At 56.2% G+C, this 16,929-nt stretch overlaps 5 protein-coding genes across 5 annotated transcripts; 3 read left to right on the top strand and 2 right to left on the bottom strand.

Annotated features, from left to right (window-relative positions):
• Positions 1-248: 248 nt before the first annotated feature.
• Positions 249-6,146, bottom strand: SPBR_02170 (uncharacterized protein; the record flags this gene model as incomplete). The annotated part of the gene is made up of 1 exon (XM_040760473.1): positions 249-6,146. One exon carries the CDS (start codon positions 6,144-6,146, stop codon positions 249-251), a length of 5,898 nt encoding a protein of 1,965 aa, XP_040620644.1.
• Positions 6,147-7,864: 1,718 nt separating this feature from the next.
• On the top strand, positions 7,865-9,349 carry SPBR_02764 (pyruvate dehydrogenase E2 component (dihydrolipoamide acetyltransferase); the record flags this gene model as incomplete). Its single annotated transcript, XM_040761067.1, has 2 exons — positions 7,865-8,179; positions 8,255-9,349. 2 exons carry the CDS (start codon positions 7,865-7,867, stop codon positions 9,347-9,349), a joined length of 1,410 nt encoding a protein of 469 aa, XP_040620643.1.
• Positions 9,350-10,613: 1,264 nt separating this feature from the next.
• On the top strand, positions 10,614-14,285 carry SPBR_02219 (c6 zinc finger domain containing protein; the record flags this gene model as incomplete). Its single annotated transcript, XM_040760522.1, has 4 exons — positions 10,614-10,676; positions 10,859-12,028; positions 12,094-14,148; positions 14,217-14,285. The coding sequence occupies 4 exons, from the start codon at positions 10,614-10,616 to the stop codon at positions 14,283-14,285; spliced, it is 3,357 nt and encodes a 1,118-aa protein (XP_040620642.1).
• A 383-nt stretch (positions 14,286-14,668) lies between these two features.
• On the top strand, positions 14,669-15,409 carry SPBR_03202 (uncharacterized protein; the record flags this gene model as incomplete). The annotated part of the gene is made up of 1 exon (XM_040761505.1): positions 14,669-15,409. One exon carries the CDS (start codon positions 14,669-14,671, stop codon positions 15,407-15,409), a length of 741 nt encoding a protein of 246 aa, XP_040620641.1.
• A 491-nt stretch (positions 15,410-15,900) lies between these two features.
• On the bottom strand, positions 15,901-16,359 carry SPBR_03322 (uncharacterized protein; the record flags this gene model as incomplete). The annotated part of the gene is made up of 1 exon (XM_040761625.1): positions 15,901-16,359. One exon carries the CDS (start codon positions 16,357-16,359, stop codon positions 15,901-15,903), a length of 459 nt encoding a protein of 152 aa, XP_040620640.1.
• Between the last annotated feature and the right edge of the window lie 570 nt (positions 16,360-16,929).

Below are 16,929 nucleotides of genomic sequence, written 5' to 3'. Positions count from 1 at the left end.
AATACATAAAGGCAGACTTCTTTTAAGCCGCGTTTCTATTTCGCCGGTGTGACATTGACCATGTTAAAATCTTACACCTGACGTTTTGAAGAAAATATATACCAACAGTAAGAAGAAAAAAAATGGCAGAAACAAGTCTTTGAAATGGCACAAAACACATCCGCCCCAAGAGCCATCTAATCAATCTCCTTTTTTTTTTTTGGTGCTCTACGCCCCTTTGTGCGTTTTACACACGGGCCCTCTTTTCTTCACTCCTCAGGCGCCGACGGCGAGTTCATCCGCCGGCCCATAAACTTGGTGCTCGCATCGCCGCCCTCGTAGTCCACAGTCCCGCCCTCGGTCGTTGTCGTTGTCGCCGTGCTCAGAACGCTGTCACCCCGACGCCGGTGCTTGCCCTGCTGTTGTTCATCGTACGCGCCCGAGGAGCCACGCCCGCCAGCGCCCTGGCCAGTAAAGAGGCCACTGAGGCCGAGGCTGACCTCACCCACGCGCCGAAGTACGTGAACAATGGCCGCACGCAGGTCGCCGCTCAGCTCGCGGCCCAGCAGCTCGATCATGCTCGGGTAGAAGTCGGCCAGGTGCTCCAGGAAGGCCGGCTCGGGAAACTGTGCATAGCCCTCGAGCACGTCCACGACGACCGGCCGCCATGCCATAATGTTGCGGTGCTGGCTCTCGTCCTCGAGGGCGAGGTAGCCCTGCAGAATATCCTTACACAGAGGCACGAGGGCGCTCTCGACGTCAGCGCGCTTCGCCTGGCGCTCCTCGGATTGGTCGGCGTACATCTTGAAGAGGATGGACACGTATGTAGCGGCAGAGCCAGACTCCTGCTTGAGCAGGTTGGGCGGCTGCTTCATGAACCCCTCGCGCCACAGCCGCATGCGCAGTTCTTTGTCGTTGTTGAAGCGGCGCGCGAACAGGAACGACTTCTTCAGCAGCGCCATAAGACGGAGCAGCTCGGTCGACGGGATCTGGTTATACACGGCTTCATTGCTAAAGAGCTCGTTGACCGTCTCAATCATAAGAAGCTGCAGCACGCAGCGTGAAATGATGCGGTTGAAGAAGCGGCGACGTGCTGCCGTCACTACCACAGGCTGCTGCTGGAGGCTGCTGGTCGGTTTGTAGTCTTCGAGCTGCTGTGGCGTTGACGGACCGTTTCCGGCGATGACAGCGGCGATGCTCTTTGCGGTTGGCGTCTGCGGGTCATCGCTGGAATCTTCGTCCTCGCCGTCCTCGCTTTCGACTGCCACAGCGGTGCTTGGCATCGACAGTGTCGAGGCCGTGTCCGAGTCGGGAAGCGGGTTGCCGCTCTCGGCCGTGCCACTGCCGCCATTGATCTTGAGCGACTTTTCGTCCACAAATGTGCCATCGGGTGGCACGCCGGGGCTTAGTGGGTAGCCAAACTCGAGGGCGCCGGGAGGCGGCGATAGCGATGCTGTTGAGTTGATGGTGGTGGCCGAGAAAAGCTGGTAGGCCGTGGTGCGCTCAAACAGCTCACAGAAGGCGCCGACAATCTTGGACCAGTGCTCCTCAGAGAACTTGGTGACGTTCTGCAAGATCAGCTGCTGCAGGCAGTTGCTACCAATGCGTGCTATCGTGTCGTTTTCTTGCAGAATGCAGAGGGCAAGCAGCTCAAGGAACCGGTCGAGCATGTACTCGAGCGCTTCAAAGTAATGCGTGAACAGTGTAATCATATTGCGCAACGCCTGAATCATAGTCGTTGACAGCCAAACAGAGAGCTCCTCGTGACTCAGCACGTTGGACATTTCGGGTCGCGACCTCAGGACCAAGAAGATCGGGTACAGCTGCTGGCGCCACAGGATGTCCCAGAAGTCGGGCGGGAAGCCACCGCCGTACCGCAGCAGCGTCTCGAAGAAGTAATTCAGTGCGTTCGACCGCACCTCGAGGTCCTCACCCGTCATCAAGACATCATGGAATGCAAAGAGGACAGGGAACCAGAAGCCCTCTTCGACTGACGTAGATGCACGGTTCGAGAGGGGCGACTTGAGGTCGCTTTCGTTTGTGCTCTTCCCATTTTGCGTACCGTTGGAATCGCCGTTGGCAGCAGCCAGGTGACGTTGTGACAAGGGGCACTCGGGCGTCTTCAGCATCTTGGGCACAACGGCCTTGAGCGTCTCCATGGCCTGCAGGCTCTTCTTCTGGAACCGGATGTTCTTGGAAAACTCAGTCAGGCAGACAATTAGGTCTGTGAAGGCACCCTGGGCGATGACGACGCCGAAGCGAGTCCGGAACACCTGTGTGACATTCTCAAATGCCATGTTGACAATGCTCTCGGCCGGGTCGCGCGCAGCCACCGTAAAGGCACCGAACATAGTCCGCCAGCCCGACCGAATATTTTCGCCCCGCGCCTGTATCATTTGGATCAGGCACCGTAGGGCCATATCCTTGACGTGGATGTTTTTGGAATTGGCCATGACGTGCTCAAACGGCTTCAAAAAATCCTTTTGGAACTTGAAACCTGGTAGCTCCTCAATCTCCATAAAACGCATAGACAGCTGACGCAGTGAGTCCAGCGCGAAGAAAACGACCGCCTCGTTGGCGTTGGCGCCAATCTTGTTGAAGTGGTCGGCCAAAAGGTCCCAGATGTTCGTCCACTCAAAACGCACACGCGTCATGTTGTAGTAGCTGATCTCGACAATCTTCTGGAGACTGTACATGCGCGGATTGTCATTGGAGCCGGACACCTTGATCTCGTCCCAGCTGACTTCTGTCAGTGCACGCGCAAAGTGGGTGATGGCCTCACCATTCAGGTTCGCCGTGTTGGTAAAGATGCGGTCCATGCTCTTAACGGTCTCGTCCGATGTCAGATCGTAGGCGATTTCCGGTGACGAGAAGCCATTGGGCCCCGTGGGAGCACGGGGCCGCTGTCGACGCTGCGTGGACTTCCGGCTGTCGCTACCTGTGCTGTTACGGTCCTTGGAGGGCGGCACGAAGCGTGCCTTGGACACGTCGGGCACAGCACTCGCGTCGATGCCGCTAGCCATCAGTTGTAGGCGCTCAAGCTGGCTGACAGAGATGAGAATATCCTTCCAGGACTGCCGAAGGTAATTGCCTTCTGTGTAGCCCAACTCGAGAAGGACGCGCAGGGCCTCGACGTTCTTGGCGTACACGTCTTGAACGTTGTTCAGGCTCGCCGCATTCCGAAGCGCCGAGATAAAAGCCTCGCGGGGGGTCGACAGCTCAAACTGGCACGCGATCTTGGCCGCCAGCTGCATGCCCTCCAGGCAAAGACGGTTTAGCTCGAGGTTGTGCGCGTTCTGCATCTGGCTGGAAAATGCCGAGAAATAGGACATCCACGTCACGTCAAACATCGGGCCAATGTGCTTGAAGTTGGTGGCCGGCACAAATTTAACACCGCCAGCCTTGGCGGGGTTGCGGCGCTGACTGCGGAACAGGTTTTTGAAGAGCTGCTCGGACCGCAAGGAGATCTCCTCCGACTGCTGGACGTACGCTTCTCGTTGAAGGTCACGACCGACATTGGTAAAGGCGCTCGCCAGGCCGGTAGGCTGCTGCACTGGCAGATTGCCAGCCGCGGCTGCCGCCCGGCGCTCACTGTCAAGAACGATCTCGTTGGAAGCAATCTCCTCGTAGATGCCAATGAGGTACTCGTCGGGCAGATCGGCGTTGTCGTTGATACCGCGATTGTTGCGAATAAAGTCCTGCTGGGTCATGCGCTTCACGACATTTGTACTGTGCAGATCGGTGTTGAGCATAATAACCGAGTACGATAGCACGTATGCTGTATCGGCGTTCGCAAAGGCATTCGGGTTGCCATCGTTGTAGCGCTCAGCAAACTTGAGCATGAAACGATCGATCTTTTGGGCCTCGCCGGGAAGACGGAACGATTGGAGGAACTGGCGCAGGGCGGACACAAAGCGGCGCTTCGAAAAGTCCATGGTATCGACAAAGGCATGCATCGTCTCGATGTTCTTGGGGTCAGCATCGCCGAGGTACTCGCCAATCTGAGTCTTGTCCAGCCGGTCTTCCCGGATGAGGAAGTTGGCAATATCGGTGGGCGAGTCGCTGGGAATGAACCCTTGCTCAACAAGCATCTTCAGGCCACGCTTCGGCTTAAAATTGAACGCCTTAATTGCGACGGACAAGGCGGTCTTGCGTGCCTTTTCCTTCTCGACCTGTTCCGGGTCATCATCCATGACAGGCGTCGAGGGGAGAACCGGTGTGTCCACACGCGAAATGCTGTCGCTGTTCGAAGGGTCAATGGATTCACGGACATCATCCACAGATGTCCGCCGGTCCGCGTCCACAGCCGCTGCAGCCATTGCACCGCCATCCGGGCGGCCAGCCTGCGACCAGTTGACCATCGACCGCAGTGACTCAACGAGGGCATCGAGAGAAACCCGCTTCATAATGTATTCTGCCGGAAACTCGGGCTCAGGGGTTTGGTTGGGCACGATGTAGTTAACTGTCAGCGGAGGCGGCAGGGAGGTTTTGATCTGCCACTCACTGCCGCTAGTGCTACCGTGCTTCTCTTCGTACGCGCGCTCGATGTCGGAGGCAATGGGAACGGGAGTAATGGCCAGCTTAGACAAGCTTTCGACGATCGTCTGGAAGATATTGTCGACGTTCGGTTCGCAGTCGTAGTTGAGGTAGGTCTCGACAAGAGCGCGAGGATCGGCGCAGAAGCGGTTCAGGATGTTGATAAAGTACAGCTTCTGCGACATTGGGGCGGTTTTCCGCGCCACGAGGGCCAAGTAGATCTCGTTGAGGAAGACCTCGATCTCCTTCTTGAAGGATGCCCGCATAAACTTGAGCATAAGCCAGAAAATCTCGCAGCAGACTTCGAAGACGCGGTCAACCGAGCTGGCGCCATTGCGGGTGATGCTAAGGCACAGGTAGAACTTGATGGCCTGCAAGAAGCTGGTGGGCTCGTTGCTCTTGGTGTTGGTGATGGTGCAGAGCGGCGACGTGAAGACGCTGATGTTGTTATTGAGGAGGGTGTGGATAAGATGCAGCGAGATCAGCTTCGACCGCATGGGCTGGCCACGCAGGTCGTAGAGCTGGTCGGGTGGCAGCACCTTTGTGGAGAGGTTGCAAAACGACCGGAAAACGAGATAGGCATCACGGATGTAGACCTCATCCTCGGCGTCGAGAGACTCGGGCGCCTCATCATGGGGACTGTCTGGATTCGTCTGCTCGGACACGGATCGTGCGGAGGACGTCGGGTCACGCTTGAGGTGCGTCACCATAGTGGGGCCATCGCCGAGGTTCGAGTCGTCGAAGCTCTTGCGGTGCTCGAGGTCCTTGAGTGTCAGCTTCGTTTCGGCACCTCCCTCGCCGTTCGCGGCGCCTAGCTCGTCACGAGCTAGACCGGGGGTGGTAGCAGCCGAGGCCGTATCAGGAGATTCGTCGCCATCGCCACCGCCCTCGCCCTCGTAGGCCGTGCTAGCACGGGGCTGCTCAAAGATACCACTGCTGCCATGCTGCTTAAGCTTTGACAAGCCGAGCCGGGATTCCTTCATCTGAAGACGCAGCTTGACGCGCTCAAACACGGTGCCGACCATTTGTGTCAGTGTGCCCTGGGCAACCTGCTGGTTCGGCGCGTTCCGCGAAAGGAGGAAGACATTGTACACCTGGCGAATTGCCTTGAGGAGGCCAGCACCATGGACGACAATTTTGTCATTGAGCACGGCGGCCAGCAATGATTTGACAATCTGCAACTGGATCTCGGCGGGCGTCGTATCGCCCTGGAAGCAGTCGCATATTGTGTCGATGGCTCGCTCGATGAGAGGTGCGCGGTCGGCAGGGTCTGATGAGCCCTCTGCAGAAGTAGCAGCGGCTTGGCTTTGTGGGTCCTCGTCGGCATCGGTCGAGGCAGCATCGGCAGCAGCATAGGCTGCGGCCGCAGAGGCGGACGGAATGGAGAAGTAGGAGTAGGAGATGAGCTTGCCAATGCAGTCGAGGGCAGTCGTGGTCAGAGGGATGCTGCCCGAGCGGGTGGCGAGCTGCAGCGGCGCAAAGATGATTTCGGGGTCGGGAAACTGAGGGTCCTTCTCCTTGATGGCGGCCAGGGCTTTCTTGACAGCGTCCGCTAACGGGGCATTGTGTGAAGTGTCCTTGGCCGCAGCAATGACGCCGAGGGACGCGGCCACGAACTTGAGCGAGCTCATGCTGGCCGGGAGGGGTAGGTCGAGCGAAGGGCCATGCGCGGGAGGTCGAGGATTGGAGTGGTACGATCGGCCGAGTGTAATTGTCAAAGGCAGATGCCGTCAGGGGAATCGCAGGGGATGGCCGACGTCGATGTTGAAGCCAGAGGGAACGATTTGCCGACGTAATGTTGTTCGGGGTGGCAGCTCGATCTTCAGGTCACGGTCGTGGCAGTCAGGGGCACAATTGGATCTGGATGGAAGCTAGCAACCAAGATGGGAAAAGGAACAGCCGTCGAGTGTGACGCCCGTGGTGAAGTGACGATAAGTTGCCGATGCCGAGCAGCTGGATGAAAGCAGATGAATCGGGCTGCCTAGTTAATATGGAACCAACATAACCAGGAAAGGAGCATGTTTCGCCCACAGTAAACGACACGCAGCACTGGGGGCAGTTGCGACCCGTATCCGGCGAACCCACGCTTATGGGCGACCCCTAGTCAGATTGGCTGAGCAAGGAGGAAGGGTCCGCCACGTTTCCCTGCCAGTGCCCCACAACCGCCGGTTTGGGGCCACTGTGGCACAGCGACTGTGGCGCGTTGTGTGAGTCGTGAGGCGGGCTAACATGTTAAGCGCATAGGCGAAAGGACAGCTGTGCAAGTCCGATTTGTTCCATAAACCGCATCACGTGGCATCACGTGGCTCAAATGTGTGACAGAAACAGTGAGCGAAATGCACACCATGTACGGTGGTAAGCCTCTCGCCGGTTGTAATCCCGTAAGCTGCTTCTTGGTTTCAGTACACGACGGTGATGGACAAGTGAGCGTTGTGGTTCTGCCGTGCGCCATCGTTCCAGAGAGTTCCGGTCATGAGAGCGGGAATGGCGCTGCGACATTTTTTGTATTTCAAGATAATTTTAAGCCATCGTTAAGCGTGTACTAGAATCCGCCGGAGTCGGTCCTGTCGCGTCGTCCAGAAGGCCTTTGGGAGCTTAGGGGCCGTCGAGCAGAAGCCCGCCAATCATGTGTCGCTATTTGCGACGTCTTGCCAGGGGTTGCCGTAGCTGCAAGTGCACTAGAACCTTGGAAGCAGTGCGGCCAGCGCCGTCCAGCGGACCACTGCTGGCGAACATGCCATTTGGCAACGGCAATAGCGGCCCCTGTCAGTGGTGGTGGGTCGGGCAAGCTCTTTTTGCTGCCCCAACCACTAGGACTTCGGCGGCGATCGAGGAGGCCACTTCAGGGAAGGAGTAAAAACGAGCGAATAAAGCATTAAAAAATGGATCAAAAATAAACAGCAAAAAAGCTCGTTTCGAGCCAATTCCCCCCGAAGTTGGCTTCAGCCATCGTCAATTCCCTCGCTACTTTTCGCGCTCTCAAACACCCCAACGCTTTCTCCGGTGTTACTCGCTCCCATTTGTTTTTTTTTCTTTCACATAGCCATCACCGCATCCTCTGTGACTGCATTGACTCGTCAGATCACTCTTGTTTACTGTTCCTCTCGTTTTGGTCACTCGAGCTCCCACTGGTCGCGCTCGCTCCGTTCTTCTCCGTCTTAGTTTTCTTTTCTGATTTGTCCTAATTTACTTTATTTCTTGTTGTCTCCACCCCTTTCTTCTTCCCCCAATTCACCTCCGATCGAGGTCTAGAAAAGTCAAAAAGCTCGCATCAGACTTCTCCCGACCCTCCTTCAAACCCCTTTTCGACCTCCAGATTCATCCGATTCCCGTCCAAATCACCGCCGCCATGCTCGCTCCCGTCCTCCGGAGGCGCGTCTTCCAGCAGCGGACCGTCCTGCGGTACGCCGTGCCGTCGGCACTCGCCCGCTTCTATGCCTCCTACCCGCCACACACTGTCGTCAAGATGCCCGCCTTGTCGCCTACGATGACGGCTGGCAACATTGGCGCGTGGCAGAAGAAGCCCGGTGATGCCATCGCCCCTGGCGATGTGCTCGTCGAGATTGAGACCGACAAGGCCCAGATGGACTTTGAGTACCAGGAGGAGGGTGTCCTCGCCAAGATCCTGAAGCAGACGGGCGACAAGGACATTGCCGTAGGCAACGTAAGTTTATTTTTTAAGGATGCTTATGCCAACTTTCGGTTGCTTTTTGCTAATCTTTGATCTTCCCCCTTTTAGCCCATTGCTGTTCTCGTCGAGGAAGGCGGTGATGTCAGCGCCTTTGAGGGCTTCACCCTGGCAGATGCTGGCGGTGATGCCGCGCCCGCTGCTTCCGAGTCCAAGGATGCTGCTCCTGCCGAGTCCGCCCCGACCCCTGCCCCGACACCATCCGAGTCTGCCGCTCCCGCCGAGCCCGAGGACAACAGCTCTCCCGGCCGCCTTCAGACCGCGCTCGAGCGCGAACCCAACATCGGTGCTGCCGCCAAGCGCCTTGCCATTGAGAAGGGTGTGAAGCTGGATGGCCTTAAGGGCTCGGGCCCGGGTGGCAAGATCACTGAGTCCGACGTCCAGAAGGCCGTGTCCTCTGGCTCGTCTGCGCCCAGCGGTTCGGTTGCTGGCGCTGCTGGCGCTGCCTACGAGGACATCCCTTTGTCTGGCATGCGCAAGACCATTGCCAACCGCCTGCTGGAGTCCTGGAACACCAACCCCCACTATTTCGTCTCGGCCTCGCTGTCTGTGAGCAAGCTGCAGACGCTGCGCCAGGCCCTGAACAGCACTGCCGATGGCCGCTACAAGCTGAGCGTCAACGACTTCCTGATCAAGGCCATTGGCGTCGCCTCCCGCAAGGTGCCCCAGGCCAACTCGTCGTGGCGCGAGGGTGCCATCCGCCAGTTCAACACCGTTGACGTTTCCGTTGCCGTGGCCACGCCCAGCGGCCTGATCACGCCGATTGTCAAGTCCGTCGAGACCAAGGGCCTCGAGTCCATCTCCAACGCTGTCAAGGAGCTCGCCAAGCGTGCTCGTGACGGCAAGCTCAAGCCTGAGGAGTACCAGGGCGGCAGCATCTCCATCTCCAACATGGGCATGAACCCCGCCGTCGAGCGCTTCACCGCCGTTGTCAACCCGCCGCAGGCTGCTATCCTGGCCATTGGCACCACCAAGAAGGTTGCCATACCCTCCGAGAACGAGGACGGCTCCGTCGGTGTCGAGTGGGACGACCAGATTGTCGTCACGGCCAGCTTTGACCACAAGGTCGTTGACGGTGCTGTCGGCGCTGAGTGGATCCGCGAGCTGAAGCAGGCCGTCGAGAACCCGCTGGAGCTGCTGCTGTAAGGTGGCTACAGTTCATGCTGGCATGCGGATGGGATATCCATAGTGAGCGGACGAGGAGGACGTCTGGGGGACCCGACGCGTCCCGTCCAGAGAGTCAGAGAGTCGGTCTCGAAGTTGTCTAATGGAGGCCAGTTATCTCCCATGGCTGGCCTATTGCTACCAACACAACCTGCTCCAATCGTATATACAAATATATAGACGCAGGAGGTTGCCAGGGACGGGGCCTCGACTTTGTTCTCTGTCCAGAGAACGGCAGGCCCTTGTGTACAACGATTTTCAGTTTTTGTTGCGTGTTTACTAGCTGCATGTTTATTTCCCAATTTTTTTAAAAAACTTCTTTGGAATCTAAAAATGGATTAGAACGCGACATTTCTGTTTGTCCTTGAATGGTCTCGTTTGAACGAATGGATAGCGAATAATTAGGGGCCGTTTTGGTTCTGTAATTTTCAACAGCTGACGACGAATGGTGAGGCAGACTTATTCGCTGGTCATGTCGCAACGAGCTATCAAGGGAATAGCAGTAGCTGCCAAATAAAAACAAAAAGTACCGAGGCGGAAATGGGCCGCACGGATAGAGCGTAGGAGCAATGGAGTTGATCCTTTGGTTGCTCCTGCAGGCAAAAGTTTTGTTTCGTAATACAGGTCTTTTCATATGGTTGCTCTTCCTTCCAATCTGCCTTAGGGTGCTGAATGCGCCGTCTGACAGCCCTCATTTCTGCCCTGTCGATTGACGCTTGCCTCGGACTTTCGGCGATTTGTCCAACAAGACCAGGGCAAAAATAGAAAGGAGCGACGGAACCTCGTATGTTTCCGTGATGCATGGCCCGTGCACGCTCTCTGGCTCCAGCAAAACCGCCCTAGCAGCACAATATCCGACGAAACCGTTTGGCTAAAGTCCGCGCTCTCTGCGAAACCCACAACTGCACTTGTCGCAAGAAGCACCTGCCTCCCGTCTGCCGACGCTCCTTCCCTCCTCTTTTGTGCCTTTATGTTTCCAGTTCTTGCCTATTTTGTTTTGAATCCCAGAAGCTCCTTCCCTGATCTCGAATTGACATAGCGTGGCAGTTGTTATCCCACCAGAAACCTTTCTGTGGCAAGGCAGCCACGCTCCTCCCTTACCTCCGACCGCGCCTCACGAGCTTCCTCTTTTCGACCTCGTTTTCTTCGTCCTGCAAACACGGCTCGACAAACCTCTGAGAGACTATAACCGTCTCTGTACCAACGCCTATTCTTTAAATCCGACTTGCTGCAGCCGCCGTCCATCATGGAGCCCAACAACGTACCAATGAAGCGGAAGCGTCGGCGCCGCACACTTGCGTGCGAAGAGGTATGATTCCACGGTTGCGGACATGGACGTGAAGATGATGATGGAGGGGATGATATGATACAAAGGCGCTGTTGCAAAACGCAGGCCGCCAGTCGGCTTGTTGTCGCAAATTGCTGTTGCGTCAGCGCAGCTCGGAAATGCGGGTTAACGAAACAACGTCGCTAACGCCTAACGCCTTACAGTGCCGCAGGCGCAAAGTCCGGTGCGACCGAGAGCAGCCATGTGCCAACTGCGTGCAGGCCTACAAGCCGGAACACTGCTTCTACCAACCGGACCCTATGGTTACGAAGTCGCCGCCGATGCGGGCGGGCCATGTGCGCAAACTGAGCGAAGGTCCCGGTAGTAGCGACCGGATTGAGCGTGACAGCCGAGGGGGCTTTCCAGGAGGCCCGGCTGACCGCACAGGATCGCTGGAGCCCGACTGGCCGGGGTCAATCACAAGGACAGCTACGTCATCGGCCTCCGTGACTGGAGCCTCGACTCCGGCCCGGTATGTCGTCCTTCCGGCTCCCGGGAGCGGCATCGGGGCTCCCAGTAGCAGTGGTAATCCGCATTACCGGCACGACGACCAGATGAGCCGCACTGACAGTAGTCGCGACGGTGCCTTTCCTTCGCCCGGATCGATAGCAAGAGGGCCATTGCCGGGCGTCTCGTCTGTTACAGGAGAGTCAGAGGTGTCGTCACTCAAAGAACAAGTCCGCCGTCTGGAGAACAGACTGGCCCTCGTGATCAATGACCACGACGAGCCCCGTCTCCCTCCGCCGCACCATGGCAAACATTCGCCGCCCCGTGGACCACATTACCCTCCACCTCACCCGCACCATCTTCCTCCTCACCATCGGCCGCCGCATCACCACCCACCTCCCTTCCACCACGGGCCTCCCCACTGGCCCCCATTTGCCCACCATTACCCGCCGCCGCCGCCACCGCCGCCGCCGCATATGATGCACCCTCACCACCATGACCTTCCCCATCACGACCGGAACGACCGGCATGACCATCGCGATCATCATGGTCGCCACGATCACCACGGTCACCATGACCACCATGGCCACCATGACCACCATGACCACCACGACCGACATGGCAGGCATGATCGCCATGGTCGGCATGGTCGCCACGATTTGGACCAACCCCACCAACTGCTACCGCCGCCAACACCGCCATCCATGCAGCCTCCGTCCTCAAGCATGCCTCTGTCGTCTCTGCTCGAACCGCAGTTTGACGGTTTCGGGAACGACCCACCGAACCGCAGATCTTCCTCCCCGCCCGCGGAAGAGAGCAATACACCTACAAAGAACCGATATATGGGCCCGGGCCATTGGATGAAAGGCGCGTTACTGACGTTCATGGTATGTTTAATTTCGCCGCTTCCAAGGTTAACATGTCGTCTTGTGACTACTGACACGGTCTTTAGAAACCGCTTTTGAACGAGATCGACAGCAAGAACAGCGAACTGTATCAGCATATGAAACAGTGTAAGTCGCTTAGTCGCGTAATAAAGTCTGGCCGCGTCCCCGCAATGCTTGCCATTGAGTACGGCAAAAAAGTACCGGCCCGTGAGGTCGCAGACGAGCTGATCAACAGCTACTTCCGCACGTTCGAAACTGTATATCGTGTCTTGCATGTCCCCACCTTCACGCAAGACTACCGCCGTTACTGGGAAAACCCCAACACAGCTAGCAACAACTTTGTTGTCCAGATGCAGCTGTGCATGGCCATAGGAGCTGTTTTCTATGATGAGACATTCTCCCTTCGCCACCTAGCTACTCAGTGGATTTATGAGGCCCAGTTCTGGCTGATGACGCCGCCGTCCCAGAAGGCGCGGATGAATATCCCCGGCCTGCAGACCATGTGCCTGCTGCACTTTTCCCGTGAGGTATCCGGTATCGGTGCCGACCTCGTCTGGACCTCAGCCGGTGAACTAATGCGCTCTGCCATGTACATGGGCCTGCACCGTGACCCTACCAAGCTCCCCAAGGTCCCGCGTTATTTGGCGGAGATTCGCCGTCGGCTGTGGGCGACCATCTTGGAAATTACTCTGCAATCTAGTTTGGATTCTGGTGGCCCGCCATTGTTGTCACTATCTGACTTTGATACGTTGCCGCCCGCCAACTTCTTTGACGACCAACTCGTGGAAAAGGCCACAGCAGCGACGAGTGGTGCTGCTGCCCCGCCACCAAAGCCGATGACTACGTTTACCAACACTTCTATGCAGATTGCGCTGCTGAAGTCGTTCCCTACCCGCCTGGCCATTGCACGCTATGTGAACGACTTCCGCAGTAGGACCTCCTACGACGAGACCCTGCGCCTGAACTCGGAGCTACGGACTGCTTGCCAGGCCCTCGCTGGTACAATCCAGTCATATCGGCCCTCGGGCAGCGCGGGCAAGCTGCTTCCTACGAATTTTCAACTGCGTCTTGTTGAACATCTGACGCACCGCTTCTTCCTCTCTCTCAACCAGGCGTATCTTGCTGCGTCGCAAAACGACCCCAAGTTCTACTTTTCGCGGAAAGTAGGCGTCGACACGTCGCTTAAGCTATACCAGGCCTGGTCGGGAAAAGCGTCTTCCTCTTTGTCAGCATCATCGACGGGTACTCCCGCAGCCGGATCGACTTCTACGCCCTCTTATGGGCCGGCAGCATCCTCTCTTTCTTCAGCCTCGGTTGTAGCGGGACCAGAGGCGCCGCCGTCTTTGACCTCAACCCCCGGGCATGGCACCCGTGATGCGACCTCTGCAGTCGAACCCCCCGAAGACGAGCAGGACGACTTTTTCCGGCTTTCTGTCTCCGGATCAAGTGGGTTCCGGTCTGTGCCTGTACAGTGTATTGCAACCCTGAGTATGGACCTTCTGTGGCAGCTGGAGGAAGAGCACTCTGTGCGTTTGCGCCTGGGAATCAAATCAACCAACGGCGCGAACAGCAGCAACAGCAGTGGCAATAACAACGGCAGCACGGCCGATGGAGAACCCGGTGCAACTAGCAGCAATGCTGGCGACGCACAAAACGTTGGAGCTGTTAGTCCGCCTTCCGATGCTGGGTCCAAGTTGGCCATGCCCGGCGTTGTCACACAAGCCGTGCTCCTCGAGGCCCTAGAGCAGACTGTTCGCTATGCTGAGAAGCGCTTGCTAGCGGGCGAGACAAATGTCAAGGGGTATCTTTTCCCCTGTGCTGTCGTATCCCAAGCGCGTGCCCTCGCTCGCGGTGCGGATGCGGAGGACATGGAACAAACAGTTATTAATGAGTGCATTGCCCAACTCAAGCACTGTGTGGATTTGCTTCGCGAAGTTGCGTCTACGCACCCTGGGAAGTCGATGGACGACGACGCAATCACGTTCACGAGTCTAGGCTCAGACCTGACCATGAACACGTCAGATAATGACGGTGCTGCGCTCCAAGATTTTAATGCAGCCTTACCGGTAGGCGATGACCTCATGCTGGGTACCGGCAATGAATGGGGCTGGGAAGATTTGGTAAGTTGCATATAGCCTTCTTTTTGGTTGTGGCTTTGGTAACACGAATACTAACAAGATACCAACAGATGCAAAACCAAGGGTTCAACTTCAGCTTCAACATGAACGGACTAGACACTTTTTTTGCCGGCATTTAAGCAAAACGAAAGGAATATATGGAAGAGGGCATGCAGGGCCATGACACGTCTGAACGAGATGCAGATGGATATGATTGGGTAGCCATCCTCAAAGTTGTTAGTGGCGTGGGTGTGTTTGTTTATGACCCTAAAATAAGGTTCATGATATTAGTCTCATAAGCACACGTTCACAGTTTGAATTTCACCACGTCCACGATTTTATTCTTACTAACTTTTTGCGAACTTTAAAAATCTGGTGAAGTATAAAGGAATAGTATATGCACTTTTTGTGTCCCCCTTTTAACGCTTCTACTTTGACATCTACAACTCTTTCACCAACTTCCTGACCTTTCCAAAGCACACTCAACTACCACACCCAACAAACGATGTTTCCCTCTTTCAATATGAAGGCTATCGCAGCCGGTGCTATCCTCGCTACCGGCGCCATGGCTGCTCCTACCGACGAGACAAATGTGTCTCTCATCGACATTTCCATCCCTACCCCTACGGCTGACGGCTACCAGATCAACGCGGCTTCCACGACGGACAGCACCGACACCTGGACCAAGGTCGAGTCTGTGGACGCCGAGATCGACGTCGCCAGTGTTGTCGTTGACGTCACCCTCCCCTTGACCGATGCCGAGAACGACAATGACGCCGACGCCGACGCCGACGCCGACGCCGACGCCGACGCCAACGTCGCCCTGGCTATCGACTGGAGCTACTGGACCGATTCTCCCGACACAGCACCTGACGTCAAGGCAGCAGCGGCCGCGGCTCCGGCAGCCGCGGCTGCTCCGGCCACCCCCGCCTCGTCGGCTGCCCCTGCCAACCCCACGGAGAAGCCCGTCAACATGTACCCGAACAGCTATGGTGAGGGCCTCCTCAAGGGCATCAAGTCCATCTTCGACTTTTTGACCGGCCGCTCCATGCACAGGGCCCACAAAAAGGCCAAGGCCGATTACGAGGCCAAGGTTAAGGCTTGGGAAGCCGCCAAGGCCAAGGCCGAAGAAGAGATTGCCAACAATGCCCAGAACGTCAGCGAGGAGTGGACCATGGACGACCCCGATTACGACGGTGATTCGGGTGAGGTGGTCGAGGTGGTTGAGGTGAACGACCGCCGCGCCCGCTTCTTCCAGGCCTAAGTGGTTTTGCCCCTCGCCCTCGCCCTCGCCCTCGCCTTGTAAGGCGGTGAACCTTGAAAAGGATGCTTTTGATGCTAAAGCAGCAGCGACACGTTGTCACTTATGTGCTGACTGATCTTGTGGTTTGGTACCAACAGTGTGCATTCCATACGTCGCGCACTGCCTTATTTGTATTTGTTTGACCTTCTGATTTCTTTTTTCCTCCCAAAAATAAAATTTCCGAAAATATAGGAGCAACTTGCTTCTAGATAGTCATTTCTAGATATAGATAGGTATGTAGGTTAACAAAGTTGGTTGTTCTCAAAAATTGTCGTCCCTCTGCAAAGTAACCACATGATTACAAAGCGTAAGTGGTACTTGTAGGCACGATTAAGCGGCTACCCTGACCAGAGAGTTACTAAGTGAACCCAATACAAAACATACCCACACCTCGAATTCCACGACTTGTAAGAACTCTATTTTTGCCATTGACACAACCAGCAAGCCATCGCTTAAGCAGAGCACGCAAATGCCGTCACGGTGGCTGGCACTGCATCTGTCGTCGTGTTTCCGCCTTGCAAAACGGGTCCAAGACCACCAATGTTGATCGTCTCCAGATACCGACACCCGTGACAGTCGACACTGTATGTCGAAGTCACCGTGGTCAGGTGGACCGTTCGAGTGGATGGGTTGAAGGGATAGGTGAAGAGGTTCAGATACATTGTCGAAGTGCAGTTGCTGTCGTGTGACGTGGAAGAGACAGACGACGGGGTTGGCGCAGCGAGAGACGATGGACGGGGTGACGGCTGGGGTGACGGCTGGGACGACGTCTGGGACGGCGCCGCGCGGGCTTCTTGGCCGGGATTGTGTCTGTCCTTGGCGACATCGTTCCGGGGCGGCGAGTGACGGTCAGCCACAGGGCCGGCCAAAACACCAACCGCGGCCCAGCCAAGAATGTTAATAAAGAGCATGCTTTGAAGTATGAGTCGTAGTATGAGGTGAAGTGTGAGATGTACAAAAGTGCAATAACAGACACGAAAGTATCTAGGGCCAGGAAGTAAAACAAAGAATGGGTAGGTTGATATTTGAGAGAAAATAAAAGGAAACCAGTAAACCAGGCAGTAGCATGTGTTTTATATGAATAAAGAATGAGAACGGTCTGAATGCCTGCGGAGAAAAGTCGACGTTCAAACACAATGTGGAATAAACATAAAGAGCGGAAAGAGACGGCACTGTGAAGAAAGAGGTTCGGCCACAGGACAAACCAAATCGTTGTGGGAGTCGGCGAATGTGGGAGAGAGGAGTAAATACCGGACGTCAATTTCTTGTAATGGGAGGCTAACTAAATAGGCTGTCCGAATGAGGCCGTATTGTCCACCTTTCGATCGAGGACGAAAAGGCAGCATTCCAATTGCAGGATCGTGATGGTGGACGTGGAATGGAGCGACATCAACGGGTTGATGGAAGAAATGGATTTGACCGTTGCTGTCGATCACTCCGCCACGAGAACAGCGAAAAATCTTAACTCTCTAAATAAACCC

Source organism: Sporothrix brasiliensis, assembly GCF_000820605.1.
Source record: "Sporothrix brasiliensis 5110 chromosome Unknown Cont17, whole genome shotgun sequence".
Taxonomy (NCBI): domain Eukaryota; kingdom Fungi; phylum Ascomycota; class Sordariomycetes; order Ophiostomatales; family Ophiostomataceae; genus Sporothrix; species Sporothrix brasiliensis.
This window is presented reverse-complemented; position numbering and strand designations above follow the sequence as displayed.